General features: G+C 34.3%; 1 protein-coding gene across 1 annotated transcript; it reads left to right on the top strand.

The window, feature by feature from the left end:
- The first annotated feature begins 202 nt into the window (after window positions 1-202).
- On the top strand, window positions 203-16,273 carry LOC123661985 (adipocyte plasma membrane-associated protein). The gene is made up of 6 exons (XM_045596887.1): window positions 203-438; window positions 516-724; window positions 923-1,211; window positions 1,733-1,926; window positions 13,963-14,180; window positions 14,325-16,273. Exons 1-6 carry the CDS (start codon window positions 317-319, stop codon window positions 15,339-15,341), a joined length of 2,049 nt encoding a protein of 682 aa, XP_045452843.1. The 5' UTR covers window positions 203-316; the 3' UTR covers window positions 15,342-16,273.
- The last annotated feature ends 1,126 nt before the right edge of the window (window positions 16,274-17,399 follow it).

Below are 17,399 nucleotides of genomic sequence, written 5' to 3'. Positions count from 1 at the left end.
GTGTATTTCAAAACTAATTCAAGTTCCACTGAGTCACATTATGCTCTGTAATTGGAAAATGCACACTTTAGCCACTTCTAGCGGAATTTCGAAAGTGATTTATTTACAAAACTGGCAACTTTTTTCTTTGATGTAGCCACAAACTAGATCGTCCTAACTACTTATATACTCTTTGGTCCTAACGGCAAGTCGGCAACACTGTTTATTATTCGTGTTTAATCAAGTTCACGACGTTCACGTTCAAGTTCACGATCATTGGCATTTGGCATCACCGTAATAAGTTAGTAAGAGACTCGGACTTTGTTCCAACGCCAATATGGGATTTTTATTTGCATTAGTAAAAAAAATATTAAAAGTAATATTATATTCAGCGATTGTAATAGCAGTAATAGTTTTTATTCCGAATCTTCCGCCGTACACAAAGTTTACAAGCATCGGGTAAGTTTTAAACTTGAAATAAAGTTATGATAATACTTACCGTTATGTTAAATTCAATAATGTATTTTAATTAATAGAATCGAGCCGACTCAACCGTTAACTGGTGAATTAGCAATAAACGGCTTATTGAATAATGCCGAACGTTTATTAGAGGACAAATTAATGGGACCAGAGTGTTATCAAATATACAATGATGAGTTGTATACGAGTCTCGCGACCGGTGAAATCGTGAAAGTATCGCTAGGTGGCCATGTGACGATCGTAACCAAAATTGGCGAACCTTGTAGTGAGTAACTAATAAATGATTTAAAAAATATACTATAATGTGCTCTAAGTAGTATGTACTAACTACCAAGATGCCCCGCAGCATCTACTAACTTAATAAAAGGTTACAGATTACAGTGTAACAGCATTTTTGTAAGCAAGCACAATATTGTTTTTTTTTTTTTAAATTCAAACATAAAAAGAAAATTATAATTTTTAGCTGGTCTTGTGCAGGAGGATATTTGTGGCCGTCCCCTAGGATTTGTCATTGATAATAAAAATAAAGCAATGTATGTTGCTGATGCTTACTATGGCATTTGGAAAGTTAACTTAGAAACATTCAAAAAGCAACTTTTGGTTTCGCCTCGAGTACCTATAAATGGAAAAGTACCTATGACTTTTAATTCAGTAGCGCTGGCTCAAAATGGAGATATTTATTGGACAGATTCCACCAGTGAATACCATTTAAAAGATGGTATTACAGGTATTATGTGCGATCCAACAGGAAGGTTAGTCATATATTTAAAAGGTTTAGATTTTTTGTTTATGTCTTGCCATAGAAACTAATGCTGTGTGGTTATGGTAATAAAAGAATATAGCCACCCCCTCTCTTCTCGTGGGTGTCGTAACAGGCGACACACACAACACAGTCGTAACACAGTTCCACTACCACCTTGGAACTTGCCTGGAAGCCGACCAATGGCAGGATAACCATCCAACTTTTGGCTTTGGAATTCACAGGCCGAAGATGGGCAGCAGCGTCTTCAGTGCAACAAAGCCAGTCCTGCAGTCAGGCAAAACATATGAGTTCACGCCATTTTTGGCGAGAACTTGTGTAGGCCTATGTCTAACAGTGGACTGCAATAGGCTGAATTGATGATTGATGATGATGATAAAAACTAATAAAACGATTGGTTCACTCTTGGGTTTAAAAATGTTTCTTACCACTATATATATATTAAAAAATCTTACTGTTAAAGCGTGATTACTTAAAAGCAAAATATTAAATATATATCTTTTTATATAACAGGATGTTCCACTACAATTCTGCCAAAAATGAAAGCCGAGTACTACTAGATGACTTATATTTTCCAAATGGCATAGTTATTTCACCAGACAATCAATTTGTGTTAGTAGCAGAAACAGTAAGGTACAGGCTTGTCAAGTATTATATAAACGGACCTAAGAAAGGCGAGACTGAAGTGTTTATCGCTGGATTACCAGGTGAGGAAATGTAGAATCATTTGATTTTTTATATATACTTTCATAATATATTAAAGTACATATTTTGCTACAAATACTTATTTATACATACACACAAGTTTCCAGAGCTTTTCTCCAGACACAAATAAGTTATACATAAAATAGTAATCATATATAAAAAATCATTTGAAAAAGAAACAATACTTGCATTATACAATAATGCAAATGGAAACTGAAATATGCAATGACATTACAATACAAAAGATAAAATTTAGAATTGTTGTTTAAAAAAATATGTATAAAGAATAACATAATATTAACTTTATATGTTACATTATTTATTTTGTGAGTGTTTCATTGTTAAACATTCATTCTCGCCGTGATTGCCATAATATTTTTAACATCATTGTAATGTCAAAAAAAAAATTTAAGGGCACAATATATTGTGATATTATAACATGACTTGTATTACATAAATATATTATGTAATATATGTAATATAAATAATGAAGGCTTAAAATATATCCTATCTAATATATAAAATTCTCGTGTTGCGAAGTAGAGAGTAGAGGTATTTAAACTCCTCCGAAATGGCTTGACCGATTCTCATGATATTTTGTGTGTATATTGGGTAGGTCTGAGAATCGAACAACATCTATTTTTCATCCCCCTAAGTTATAAGGGGTTTAACAACATATATGGCAAAACAACGTATGCTAGGTCAGCTAGTAATAGATAAAATTGACATATACATTATCATCTATTACTTGAAAGCATTTTATAATTGCAAATCTAGATTTCTGATAATTTTGAAAACTCTTTTATACATAAATTTTCCATTAACTTATTTGGTAAACTCTGAAGTATGTTAATCAGTAAAATAATTTTGCTTAAACAATTCTTTTATCATGTAAACTTGTATAAATCCTACACACATCATAAAAACTACCTGTAATGTGGACCACATGTCCACAATAAAAGTATCTTCAACTGCTATATAGCTGTCTCGAGATTTAGTTGCACTGTACCTGTCTAACATATGTCGTGCTCGGACGACATAGTTCAAAGTGCGCATTAGCGAGTCTAATATAATCTTAACTTCGATTGTATATGTATCACCATTTTCATCAACACCCACCCAATCAAGAATTTCTTCCTCTAAATGTTCTTTTCCTTCCGCGTCGACTACACTCACTTCTGTTTCATTTTGACCTTCTTTGTCTTCTATTACAACATATATGAACACAAGTTTAGAGTTCATCATACTGTATGTGTTATCCAAACAGAAAACATAGTCACCGTCATTGTCCAAGTCCATTATGATCGAGTTTTGAGATTGCTTGTAATCAGATATCAGCTTTACTCCTCTCGGGTCTATAACGTCTACCGATATGTCTAAGTCGCCATGCTGACCGTCAAGTACTTGATAGTAAAATTCCATCAGTTGACCAGATTTACCCTTTTCAAAGAAACAGGTTCTGGTACCAGCTTCTATTCTGAAGTTGACGTCGGTTTCGTAAATTTGATCCGTAGTTTCTAAACTGCTTAATGCTACAATAAATAAAATATTTCTAAAAAGACACATTTTAGCGGTATAATTAAGCGCAGGCGTACTTTAGTATACCTTAATTTTATATGTAGTGAGATGGAGTAATTTCAAGTTGTTTGCACAGGTGAACTCGTTACAAAGACGACACATATTACCAAAAACAATTTAATATGTAACTACCTGTTCAATAAGGTTACAATTGAGCAATTAAATCATCACTTAACAAATATTAAGTAATGGTACTGCCATTTAGTATTCGGTCATTTAGCTACGATTAGGTACGTTTTAATCTTCGCTAATATGCCAAATCCCTGTGATGATCCCTGCCAATGATAATGTTACTCAAAAATTAATTATTGTGGTTAATATTTTCGGTTAAAACTTCTTTCAAATTCTATATATAATGTAATACAGTTGTTGTTCTTACGTTTCGTTCGTACTTCTACATATATCTATCTATTCTTCTCTTTTAAAAATAAAATATGTTGCAACCAACTCTCTATATTACAAGTTCATGGTATTTGTAATTTTTGTAGCATATAAATTGCGTTACAATTTATTTTGGTTGTCATTAAGATTTTCCTCGCTTTTACTATTTTGAATAAGTAACGCTTCAGCCTGTAATATTTCACTACTGGGCATAGGCCTCTTTCCCCGTGTAGAAAAGAGGATCAGAGCTTAATCCACCACGCTGCTCCAATGCGGGTTGGCGGATATATTCCCTACTATGAGTAACGATTGCTATCAGGTGTACATGAAAACAACCGGGACCGACGGCTTAACGTGCTCTCCGATGCACTGTGGGGAGACCCACAAGGACTGCCCAAACACCCAGACCACGGCAAACGCCTGTATGGCCAATACAAATGTTTGTCATGTGCGGGGATCGAACCTGCAACCGCCAACGCAACAGGTACAATCCATGGCTATAACCGTTGCGCCAACGCGGCGTCATTTTGAATAAGTAATTGAAACAAAATAATATCTTGAGCATTATTTTTGGTATAATGCTAAGCCACGTTAATGGCTTCAAGTTTTATGTTTATATTGACATCGAGTCCGAGGTAATGCACGCAATAGCTTTGAAGTAAATTCTAACAATATAATTTATTTTATGTATAATAGGTACATAGGTAACATTTTAAACTAAAAAATATATGTGTGATGATATAGGTATTAAAAATTAGCTTTTGTTTTTTGTTGACTTAACACAGAAATTAACGAACTTTCAAATTTATTATGTCGAAAATCATCTTATTTTATTCTATACACATAAGATATAATGATTTGAGATTCGGTTAGTTCATTATTTATATATATACTATATAGCACATATATCTGCTTTATCATATATTTTATTTATTGTTTATTTAGTCTATTTTATAATTTTAAATGAGTACTCATAGTGATCAATTTTTTTCCCTTTTATTATCTGATGGATCGTCCAGTGATGATAGTTACCACAGTACATCTTCTCCTACTCTAAATGTCGCCCTTGATTCATACTTCTCAGACTGCCTGACAAATTTTAATGTTATTCACATAAATGCTCAGTGTTCCGGCTCACTATCCCGATATGCTTGCGTCTTTTGACTCGCGCAATATTCACGCCATCCTTGTTTCAAATCACAGCTTAAGCCCTGTTTGCCTTCCACTTTATACTCAATATTCGGGCTTTCAGCTGATTCGTAACGATCGTATCGGTAAGCGAGGTGGAGCGGTAGCGATTTTTTTACGTACCCACATTTCTTTCCTTTTCACTATCATAAGTTCGTCTGCTCAACCTCCTCAACCTGATACGGCCGAACATTTACTTATTGAAGTAAATCTTTCTAACTCTAAAATGCTTCTGTGTGTGTTCTACAACCCTTCATTTCTTTTTAACTACTTCAAAAATTTTGAAGATATCCTAGAAAACCTCGTTCATAGCTACAGCCACGTGGTTATAATGGGAGATTTTAACACCCGCTTACTGAAAGGCGAAACAAACAGTAAAAAATTGTTAGAGATAACAGAATCATGTAATTTGCATATCCTACCCCTATCAGCTACACACCATTCTCCTGGCTGTACCCCCTCGCTTCTTGACCTTATTATGGTATCATCACTAGATTCAGTTTTCAAATATGGGCAACATTCCGCTGATATATTTTCTTATCATGATTTGATCTTTCTCTCATACAAAATTCGTCCTCCCAAATCCAAATCAAAAATTCTTCTCCAACGTAATTTTGGCGGAATTGATAAAGACCATCTCTGTAACAATGCTCGTCAAATAGACTGGTCTGAGGTTTATGATGCTGACTCTATAAATAAAAAGGTGGAGCTGTTTAATATGCGAACAATCCAGCTATATGACATGCGATAGACGCACCTATAAGGCCTGTGAGATTAAAGCACCATCCGCCTCCCTAGCTGTCTGAGGAGCTTAAAACTTTAATTGCCGATAAGAAAAAGCCGAATATAAATATAAAATTAATAACACTGACCGTAACCGCGATAAATATAAAAAAAAATCCGAAATCGATGCAATACATTATGTAGAGATGTTCAACGACGCCACATCCATAAATTTGTCGAAAACGGCGACATTGCTAGAACATGGAAATTTCTCGAAAACCTAGGAATCGGTAAATCGTCTCGTAAAAACCCTTTAAATATTAACATTCAGCTTCTCAATAAGCATTTCTCCTCTTCTACGATACTCAATGATGTTGATAAACATCAAACTTTAAATTTTCTTTCATCACTATCAACTTCTAACATCCTACCGTTTACTGTGGCTTCGATTGCCGTCGGAGCCGACTGCTTAAGCCGTAATATGATCATCCCTATCTTAGATATAATTATTCCTATTTTGTTACATATCCTTAATTACTCTCTCACATGTAGTAAGTTTCCCAAAACCTGAAAGGATGCACATATTATCCCGATTATAATTATTCTTATTTTGTTACACATCCTTCATTACTCTCTCACATGTAGTAAGTTTCCCAAAACCTGGAAAGATGCACATATTATCCCGATTCCTAAAAAAAACTAGTGATACCTGTGTATCCGATTTCCGACTGATTTATATTTTTCCTTTCCTCTCAAAATTCCCAGAAAAGTTAGTTTTCCAACAATTAAATATTTTCCTTTACAAACATATCCCCCTAAATCCTCTTCAGTCTGGATTCGGTTCCGGTCATAGTACGGTTTCAGCCCTAGTCAAGGTTACCGACGACATCCGACTGGTTATGGACAATAAACAACTCACTGTTTTGATACTTTTGGATTTTAGTAACACGTTCAACTGTGTTGACCACGACATTCTATTAAGTGTGTTGCGCGCTTTTAACATGTCTCAATCGGTGACAGACTGGTTTCTGAGCTACCTCAAAGGGCGACGACAACGTATACGCTATGATGATGCCACATCTTCATGGTGTGATGTCCAAGCCGGGGTACCTCAAGGCGGCGTTCTATCTCCATTGCTCTTCTTAATCTTCATCAATTCGATAACTCAATCCATTTCGTCTGTCTACCATATGTATGCAGACGATGTCCAAATTTATCGTCACACAACGCTTCAAGATTTTCATAGAACAATTGATTTAATCAACAGAGATTTAGCTAACATATCTGAGTGAAGCAGACGCTACGGACTTAATGTTAACCCGAGCAAATCACAGGTTAATTATTGGTAGTCCAAGCTTGATTGTAGGGGTTGATAGGTCAACCCTACCTACTATCTTATATAACGGTATTAGTCTGCCTCACTGTGCCACCGTAAGGGACCTTGGTATACAAATCGATCGGACTTTATCGTGATCAGTACAAGTAAAAGAAGTCAGAAGAAAAACCTTCGCTGCGCTGAGCACCCTACGGCGCCTCAAGTCTTTTTTACCAATTCCTACCAAAATTATGTTGGCGAATTCTCTCCTCCTATCGATTCTCGACTATTCAGATGTAAGCTATATTAATCTGACAGAAGATTAACTTAAGAGGCTTGAGCGTCTTCAAAACTTTGCTATACGGTTTATATTCTACCTTTGCAAATATAACCATGTTTCTGAATTTCGTTCCAAGCTCAAGTGGCTTCCAATACGTTCTCGCCGAAACCTGCATACTTTGTCTCTTCTGTACTGTGCGTTGTTTGACTTTAAGACTCCGTCTTATTTAAAAGATAAATTTGAATTTCTTGGGGACCATTCTTCCCTAAGATCTTCGAGGAGACTAATGTTAAAATTGCCTGTTCATAAAACAAAATTTTTCAGTCAGTCTTTCACCATTCGGGCAATTAAGCTATGGAATAATTTACCATTATATTTAAAAGAAGCCAAATCACTCCTAACGTTCAAAAAATTAGTTAAAAAGCTACCTTAATACTGAGGGCGATTCCAATTAAATTTATTTATTTTTTATTAATTTTTTTAATTTTTATGGCGAAATTGATTGTAAGTGCTATGAGATACTGTTGTTATATTTATTAGTTTATTATATTATTCAAATGTTTATATGCATTGCTTGTAAGTATTAATGTGTAGATATTTGTATGTAAGTTTATCTCTATATATATAAAAGCGAAAGGTCACTCACTCATCACGAAATCTCCGAAACTATAACACCTACAAACTTGAAATTTGGCAAGTAGGCTCCTTATAAGACGTAGGCATCCGCTAAGAACGGATTTTACGAAACTCGACCCCTAAGGGGGTAAAACGGGGGTTGGAAGTTTGTATGAAAGTCCTAAGTTATTGAAGTAAGAGACTTGAAATTTAAAATGTAAGCTCTATAGATGGTGAAAAGGTGTTCAAATAATGTATCTTTAGAAATTAACTCCTTTTTGGGGTTAAAACGGGGGATCGTAGGTTGACTCACTGATCACGAAATCTCCGAAACTATAACACCTACAAATTTGAAATTTAGCAAGTAGGCTCCTTATAATACGTAGGCATCCGCTAAGGACTGATTTTACAAAACTCGACCCCTAAGGGGGTAAAACGGGGGTTGGAAGTTTGTATGAAAGTCCTATGTTTTTGAAGTAAGAGACTTGAAATTTAAAATGTAAGCTCTATAGATAATTAGAAGGTGTCAAAATAATGTTGCTTTAGAGATCAACTCCCTTTTGGGGATAAAACGGGGTTAGGTAGGTTGACTCGCTCATCACGAAATCTCCGAAACTGTAAAACCTACAAACTTGAAATTTGGCAGGTAGGTTTCTTATAGAGCGTAAACATTCGCTAACAACGGGTTTTACGAAACTCGACCCCTAAGGGGATAAAACGGGGGTTGGAAGTTTGTATGAAAGTCCTATGTTTTTGAAGTAAGAGACTTGAAATTTAAAATGTATGCTCTATAGATGGTGAGAAGGTGTCCAAATAGTGTATCTTTAGAAATCCATTTTTTTTTTTTGGGTTAAAACGGGGGATGGTAGGTTGACTTACTCATCACGAAATCTCCGAAATTATAACAGTCACAAACCTAAAATTAGGCAAGTAGGTTCCTTATAGGACGTAGACATTCGCTAAGAACGAATTTTATGAAACTCGACCCCTAAGGGGATGAAACGGGGGTTGGAAGTTTCTATGCAAGTCCTATGTTTTTGAAGTAAGAAACTTGAAATTTAAAATGTGTGCTCTATAGATGGTGAGGAGGTGTTCAAATAATGCATCGTAATCTATAAATATAAAAGAGAAAGATCACTGACTCACTCATCACGAGAACTCAAAAACAGCTGGATGGTCCATTCATCCAGGATGGACAAAGATGAAATTTGGCAGGGAGATAGATTATAATTAGTAGATATTCCACCGCTAAGGGGTTTAATTGGGGTTGATAGTTTGTATGAAACATATACAGCGGGGTCGGTTAAATAACCGCGTTGCAACCCTATGTGTTCAAGAAACATTTATATTGATCACTTATAACTTTTAACTGAGGTAGGGCACAGCAAGAATTTCCTGCTCAAAATATGGAGCAGCCCAACTGGGGTAGTACCTCGACCTTACAGAAGATCACAGCAAAATAGTACTGTTTTCAAGCAGCATTGTGTTCCCGTTGGTGAGTAAGGTGATCAAAGCTCCTAGGGGTTTGGGGATTGGGTCGACAACGCGCTTGCGATGCTTCTGGTGTTGCAGGTGTCTATAAGCTACGGTAATCGCTTATCATCAGGTGAGCCGTACGCAGTAGTACAGAAAAATGTATTTTTTACAATATCTAACCTTTGCGTTACTAGAATACTTTTTATTTACCCCTGTCGTCACGGAGTCACGAAGGAGCGTGCGTTACGCTGTTCTGTGGCATATAGTTACGTAGAACCATATTAAAAACTAAATTACATGCAGTATATTTAAACATATTTACACTACAATACTATATTATTACTACATTATTTCATACCACAATTCTGACGAATTCAACAAACCATTTTGTTAAACGCGACGCGCTTCACGCGCACGTAGTCGCGGGCAACAGTTAGTGTATTATAAAACAAAGTCCCCAAAAATGTATGTGATCGATTCCCTCAAAATCTACGGAACGGATTTTCATGCGGTTTCATCAATGGAGAGAGGGCTTCAAGAGGAAGGCTTATAGAACGGCTAAGCCGATTATGATGAGAGTTTCACTGGAAGTTTGCCGGGAAAACTTTGCGTCACACCGATTTCAACGCGGGCGAAGCCGCGGGCACAGCTAGTTATAATATAAATGCATCACATACCCGATCTTAAAATAAATAATTCTCAATCCTATTTCGGGTTGTCTGGAAGAAATGGCTAACTAGCCATAAGACCGTCTTTTGTACTACACATTCTTGTTTGTATTATTATTATTATTTTGTACTAACGGCCCGTTCCGGCTTCGCACGGATATAAAATATATGTCATTCACTGAAAAAATGATTAAAATAGATCCAGTAGTTTAGATTTATTCATTACTGCCCGTGGCCCGCACGCGTTAACTTTAGAGTAAAACAATTCTTCTTTTCCTAAACCATGAAAATTTCTTGTTATCTTTGGAATATCTAAATTCACGCTCCCGCCGCCCCCGACCGGCCGGAACCGCCGCAAACGCTACGTCCCGCAATTTTTAAATTTGTAATATCTTCGAAAATATTTATTTAAATTATATGCTGTAAAGAGCCTTATGGATCTATATTAAATCAACAATGTATTTAGGGTATTTAATTAGATAAGGATTAATGCTGTATTTGTTAAAATCGCTTCGAAAATTAGCCATTATTTGTCGTAAAAAGTAAATGACAAAAAATGTTATTGTGGGATATCCATAAGAGATAGACATATACCATAACGGAGTTTTCTGTGGAACTTTTCAATGTGTACAATACTTAGTACATTATTTTGATAAATCTCGTAGGGTTCAGCCTGCGTTTGCAATGTAAGCGGAAAAAAAGTAATTATTTACGACATCACAATAGAAACCTCAAAAATATCAGTATTTCTCCACTATTTAATGGATGTTATTATACATCTAAACCTTCTTCTTCGATCACTTTCTCAGAGATCGCTCTTTCAGCGATAAGACCGCCTTTGTACATCTTTCATTTTATGTTTTTTTTTCTCTGTTGTTTCTTTTAATGGTGTACAATATAGGGTATTATTATATTATTATATCACTTTATCTATTTAAAAAAAACGCATCAAAATCCGTTGTGTAGTTAAAGATTTAAGCATACATAGGGACATAGGGATATAGGGACAGAGAAAGCGACTTTGTTTTATATTATGTAGTGATTTGCATATTGTGGTATACAATAAACAGTAAATAAATAAAAAAATAAATATAAATAAAATAATAATAATACACTTTATTGTACACCAAAAACAGAAATAATACATAGCAAAGAAAGAAAAATATTAACAAAAAAAAATCACCGAAATGTATGTACGCGCATGACTTCCCAAAGACTGCATCAAATTGGATATTTTTTGTGTTCGATTGTCAGGACAAGGTTTGTATAAAAGAAAAAAAAAGAAAAACCACAAATCTATTTACAAAAAAAAGAAAAAAAAAAAACTGGCGATACGAAGTTCACCGGGTCAGCTAGTGTTAAATATGTATAAAACGTGTTAATGTTTCCCGTCATTGTGAATGTTGGAATACTATTAAAATCATATACAGTCACGACTACACATTATAGCATTAATATATATCTTCATTAAAAGCTTTTATGTTTGTAAAATTTACATATATACAAGTGTTAATATAGTAAAAGGTATTAAAGTTATATTATCGTACTAATTAACATTGATTGTAATAAAATGTTCTTTTATTTCTTAAAGTACTTAAATTGCTTACTACTTAATGGTTTTTTAATAATGATTACAGAAATTTTAATATCATTAAAAAATTTACGATATTTTGGTGACATTGCAAAAACCAGTTTCGGGAGATTCAGTGCAGTATTTTTATTTATTTATTAAGAAAAGGTTTACCAGCAGTGTTTGTACTATTTAACAAATTCATAAAAATAAAGACCAATACTAAATGCAAAAACCAATTAATGGTAAACACAGCATGCAAATTTACAATAAAAACAAAACAATATTCCGAGTAACAGTACCTATGTCATTGTAGTATGCGTTTAATTATTTATTATCTACTATTATTGCTGAAACTTGGTCAATAAAATTTATGCTTCACATTACAAAACTTCCCTGGTCGGGGTATGGTCGGTACTACGTAGCATTAATTGTTTACCGTCGCTCATAGATATATGCAATGTCAGAGGAGGTGCGACTGTGTGAGCGAGACCACCTTCAACAGTAAAACACGTGTCCCGATGTCAAGGGAAGTCCCGCACTCCTCCTTTTTAACCGACTTCCAAAAAAGGAGGAGGTTCTCAATTCGACTGTATTTTTTTTTTTTTTTTTATGTATGTTACATCAGAACTTCTGACCGGGTAGACCGATTTCGACAAATTTTGTTTTAATCGAAAGGTAGTGTGTGCCAATTGGTCCCATTTAAATTTATTTGAGATCTAACAACTACTTTTCGAGTTATATCTAATAATGCGTTTTTACTTGACGCTTTTTTCGTCGACGTACGTTGTATTATACCGTATAACTTTCTACTGGATATACCGATTTGGATAATTCTTTTTTTGTTAGAAAGGGGATATCTCTAGTTTAGTACCATGATAAGGAAACCAGGATCTGATGATGGGATCCCAGAGAAATCGAGGGAAACTCTCGAAAATCCGCAATAACTTTTTACTAGGTGTTTCGATTTTGATAATTTTTAATTTAATGAAAAGCTGATGTTCATTATGTGGTCACATTTAAATTTTATCGAGATCTGATAACTACTTTTTGAGTAATCTTTGATAACGCGTAGTTACTTGACTATTTTTTCGTCGATCTACGTTGTATTACTTGTTGATGTAATTGAAGTCGGTTTTTTTTTCGTTTGTCTGCAAACACAATTATTTGCAGTCACTTTGGCTTTGGTTATATTGGACGAAGCTACGTCTGCCCCATTCAGAGACCTGCTCCCAGTAGAGACACAAATTGTAATCTGTTCCCAACTTCCGACCGAGGCATATTAAACCGGCCAGTGTAAAATTCATTTCCCATACTGTCATCTGCATAGCAACGAATATTGCTGGCTTGCAACATATCGTTGACATGTAGAACAAACAGTGTGGGTGAGAGCTCTGAGCCTTGAGAGACTCGAATGTTAATGGTCATGGTTTCCGAGTACACTTCGTCGACAGCGATCTTGATGCTACATCCATCAAGAAAACTGATTATCCAAGTTCATAACCCTTCTGGGAGCCCTTGAGATGGTAATTTCACTAAAAGAGCTTTGTACCAGACCCTATCAAAAGGCTTTAGGATTTCTAGCACAGATAATTCCTAGCTTCAATGTCATTTGCCTAACGATAACTCAAGAGTCAAGTTTGTGCTAGTGTGTATCATCCCACTGCTGAACATAAGTTATTTTCTCCATGTAAGAAAACGATCAGAGCTTAACTCACAATTTATGGTTGGCAGATATATTGCTTACTAGGAGTAATAATCGCTTTCAGGTGTCTATGATATCAATCGGGTCTGACAATTACCGTACTCTACAAGACACCGTGGGAAGCCGAAATAGAAAACCTACTAAGACAGACATCTAGACGTGAAACAACTATTTGCAATAAAACAAAAAAAAAAAAAAAATCCGAACAGTAATCGAACCCACGACGTATTTTTTCTAAATGCACCACTACTCGAGAATGGTTGTACTATAAAAATTAAGTAAATAAAAAAATGTGTATCTTAGCAGTATTATTATTCCATATCTAAATAATTACATAGTACAAAAAAAATACATTCGTCAAAAATAAGTTTCATTTGAATGCGAATTGAAAGATAATGTGAAACAAAATAAGTACATAGATAACCAAAACAAATAGTACAAATAAATTTGTAAATAAACGCAAAATTTTAAAACTTTTATTTTTAAGATATTTTAATTGCATTAAATGTCATGTGCTCAATAATTTATTATTTATGCAGGTTATCCTGATAATTTACGATTTCTTCCCGATGGTTCTGGTGTATTGATATCGTTGTACAACGTTTTCGACGAAAATCACCCCAATATAATAAAGACATTGGCCTCAGTTCCCCTCGTAAGAAAGTTTATAGCAAGAACATTCCATCTCATTGAAAATACATTTGACTTTCTGAACAAACAATTTCATTATCATATTTTTGAAGAAATCGTATATTACGTAAGTATTTTAATTTAAAGAACATTTAATGTATATCAGTAAATTGATTTAGAATACACTATAAAGTAGTAGATTTAAAAATATTTCAATTTTATTACATGTTGGAAACAAACTATAATTTTTTTGATAAAAATAATATTTCAGGTTGGAAGCTTTGGCAGTGCAGCATTTTTAAATCCAGGAAAGTCTGGCCTTATTCAAGTGGACTGGAGTGGTAAAATAATTGCTTCATATTATAATACAGACGGCAGTATACATCACATTAGTGATGCTATTGTGCACAAAGACAAATTATACACTGGCTCTCCTCATCAAAATTTCATTGGGGTTGTACCAGCTCCGCCTCTTTTAAAGAAAGCCTTTTCTACTAATAAACCTACCGTTAAAGAAACACCAAAAGTAGAAGTTAAACTTTCAGAGCAAATAAAACCAAAATTAAAAGAAAAGGCAGAAGTTCCTAAACAACAGCAACTAAAAGAAAATGTTAAAAAGCAAACCGAAAAAAAAGAAGTTCCAGTGAAAAAAAATGAGATGTCCGGTGATTCTGGAACCAAACCAAAAGTGACTCCCAAAGAAGTAGAAAAACCAAAAGTAGTTGCTAAAGAACCTGAAGTCAAACGCAAAGTAGCTGCAAAAGAAACTGAATCCAAGCCAAAAGAAGCTGAAGCCAAACCAAAAGTGATTTCTAAAGAACAAATTAAACAGCAAGAACCAGAGAAGAATCTAAAACCTACAGTTACAAAATCACAAGATACCAAAGGAAAAAATATTGACAAAGAGCCTGCAGTAAATAAAATAAAGCCAACTAATAAAGACCCTGAAACCAAATCTAAATCATCTAAAGATGCGAATATGAAGTCTAAAACCGAAAGTAAAGTAACTGGACAAACAAAACCAGTTCCAAAAAAAGTCGAGGTTGATTCAAAAACAAAATCAGAAGATCCCCAGAAATCTGAAAAAGTAAAAGTAAACCAAAACTATGGAGAAAGTGAGAAGAAAACTAAAGAAGACTCAAAATCAACGAAGAGTGCATCTAAGAATGCTGCTAAATTAATCCCAGTTGAAGAAGAAATACCATCAGACACTGCCAAACCAAACAAGGAAACATTAAAAGTCATTAAAAAAAGTGGTCCCCAAGAGATCCCTAACCTTAACTTGTAAAGATAGGTTGTGTACAAAAGACTAATAGTTTCCATTTTAAATAAAGATAATTCACATTTTTATAATATTTGAATATGGTAATGGTTATTGAGATTATGATTTTGCAAGAAATATTTGCACAAAATTATTAACTGATTAAAATAGTTAATGAATCTGAATTAGTTTAGTTAAAGATAGTAATAAAGTTGTCTAGAAATAACTATTACCAACAAATTTTAATCATTGTTGTTTTTAAATTATAAAAAGAAAGATTCTTTTATATATGTATAATTTTATAGGTAAGACGCAATTAATTCCTTCTTCAATAAAAAAAAAAATAACAAGTTGTTAGGTGATGTTTCCAACAAATTCTTGGTGTGGGGTTAACTAAAAGTGAAATATTTATGTACAGGCGAAATTATTATTTTTGCATTCCCTAAAATCATTCCTAAATTTTTTATTATTTTTTAAATTTAGTATTGAAAATATTTTGTATGTCAATTATATGATAATATTTTTATAATCGTGTATTAATTGATAAGATCTCAAATTTATATCGTAGTTTAAAAGTGTTATGAGTATTTCAGTCAAACTGAAAATACAATAGCGATAGTTACGCTTTACTGACTTGACTGAATGTAGATGAAGCCTTTATAATTGATAATCTATATTTAAATAACCGTATTTTTTATAATTTTTTTTCTTTATTTTCGTTTTTAAATGACTATTTTGATATGTTACCACTGCAGTTGCAAATGTTAAGAAATCTTATGTTCCATATTTTTTATGCATAATACCAGAAATTATTTACAAATTATGTAGCAAAGTAGTGTGCAAACAAAATATCGTCCATTGTTGTATGGGATAATTTTATATACAAATGTATATATATTGTCTTAACATTCTCACATGTAAATCGAGCAATACTGTTTTCAATAAACCATTTTAATACACTTTTTTTTTTTATTTAGCTTACTTTATTTAGTCATAAATTAATCCAAGTAAACGACACTGATTTTTCGGAGACTTAATAACTATTATGCACTTAAGACACGACATAAGTGATGTGCTATTTTATTTAAATCGTTGAAGTGGTAGGTCAGTGACCATTGTGTGTAAATAGTTTGTTATAATTTGTGTCTTTGGTACGCAATGCAAATATATATATATTACGCTTCAGCCTGTAATATCCCACTACTGGGCATAGACCTCTTTCCCCATGTAGGAGAAGGATCAGAGCTTAATCCACCACGCTGCTCCAATGCGGGTTGGCGGATATATTCCCTACTATGAGTAACGATCGCTATCAGGTGTACATGATAACAACCGGGAGACCCACAAGGACTGCACAAACACCCAGACCACGGCAAACGCCTGTATGGCCAATACAAATGTTTGTCATGTGCGGGGATCGAACCCGCAACCGGCAGCGCAACAGGTACAATACATGGCTGTGACCGTTGCGCCAACGCGGCGTCGGCGGTGGCGACTGTACCCTGCGTGCGTTGCTACGTTTTACCGTCGTACCAACTCCGAAACCTTTGTGGGTTCATCACAATTAATCAGCTGATGTGTGTGTGTTATTTTTTTACGATTGCGGTGTTGCGTTTTGAGAAACTGTAAACATGTAATCTTCTTCTTCTATCTATAATAAATATAAAAGCGAAAGGTTACTCACTCATCACGAAATCTCCGAAACTATAACACCTAAGGGGGTAAAACGGAGGTTGAAAGTTTGGACGAAAGTCCTATATTTTTAACCGACTTCCAAAAAAGGAGGAGGTTCTCAATTCGACTTTTTTATGTATGTTACATCAGAACTTTTGACTGGGTGGAGCGATTTCGATAAATTTTCTTTTAATCGAAAGGTGGTGTGTGCCAATTGGTCCCATTTAAATTTATTTAAGATCTAACAACTACTTTTCGAGCTATATCTAATAATGCGTTTTTACTTGACGCTTTTTTCGTCGACCTACGCTGTATTATACCGCATAACTTTCTACTGGATGTACCGATTTTGATAATTCTTTTTTTGTTGGAAAGGAGATATCCCAAGTTTAGTACCATGATAAGGAAACC

The sequence above is a fragment of the Melitaea cinxia genome, chromosome 18 (assembly GCF_905220565.1).
Source record: "Melitaea cinxia chromosome 18, ilMelCinx1.1, whole genome shotgun sequence".
In the NCBI taxonomy this organism is placed as follows: Eukaryota; Metazoa; Arthropoda; class Insecta; order Lepidoptera; family Nymphalidae; genus Melitaea; species Melitaea cinxia.
This window is presented reverse-complemented; position numbering and strand designations above follow the sequence as displayed.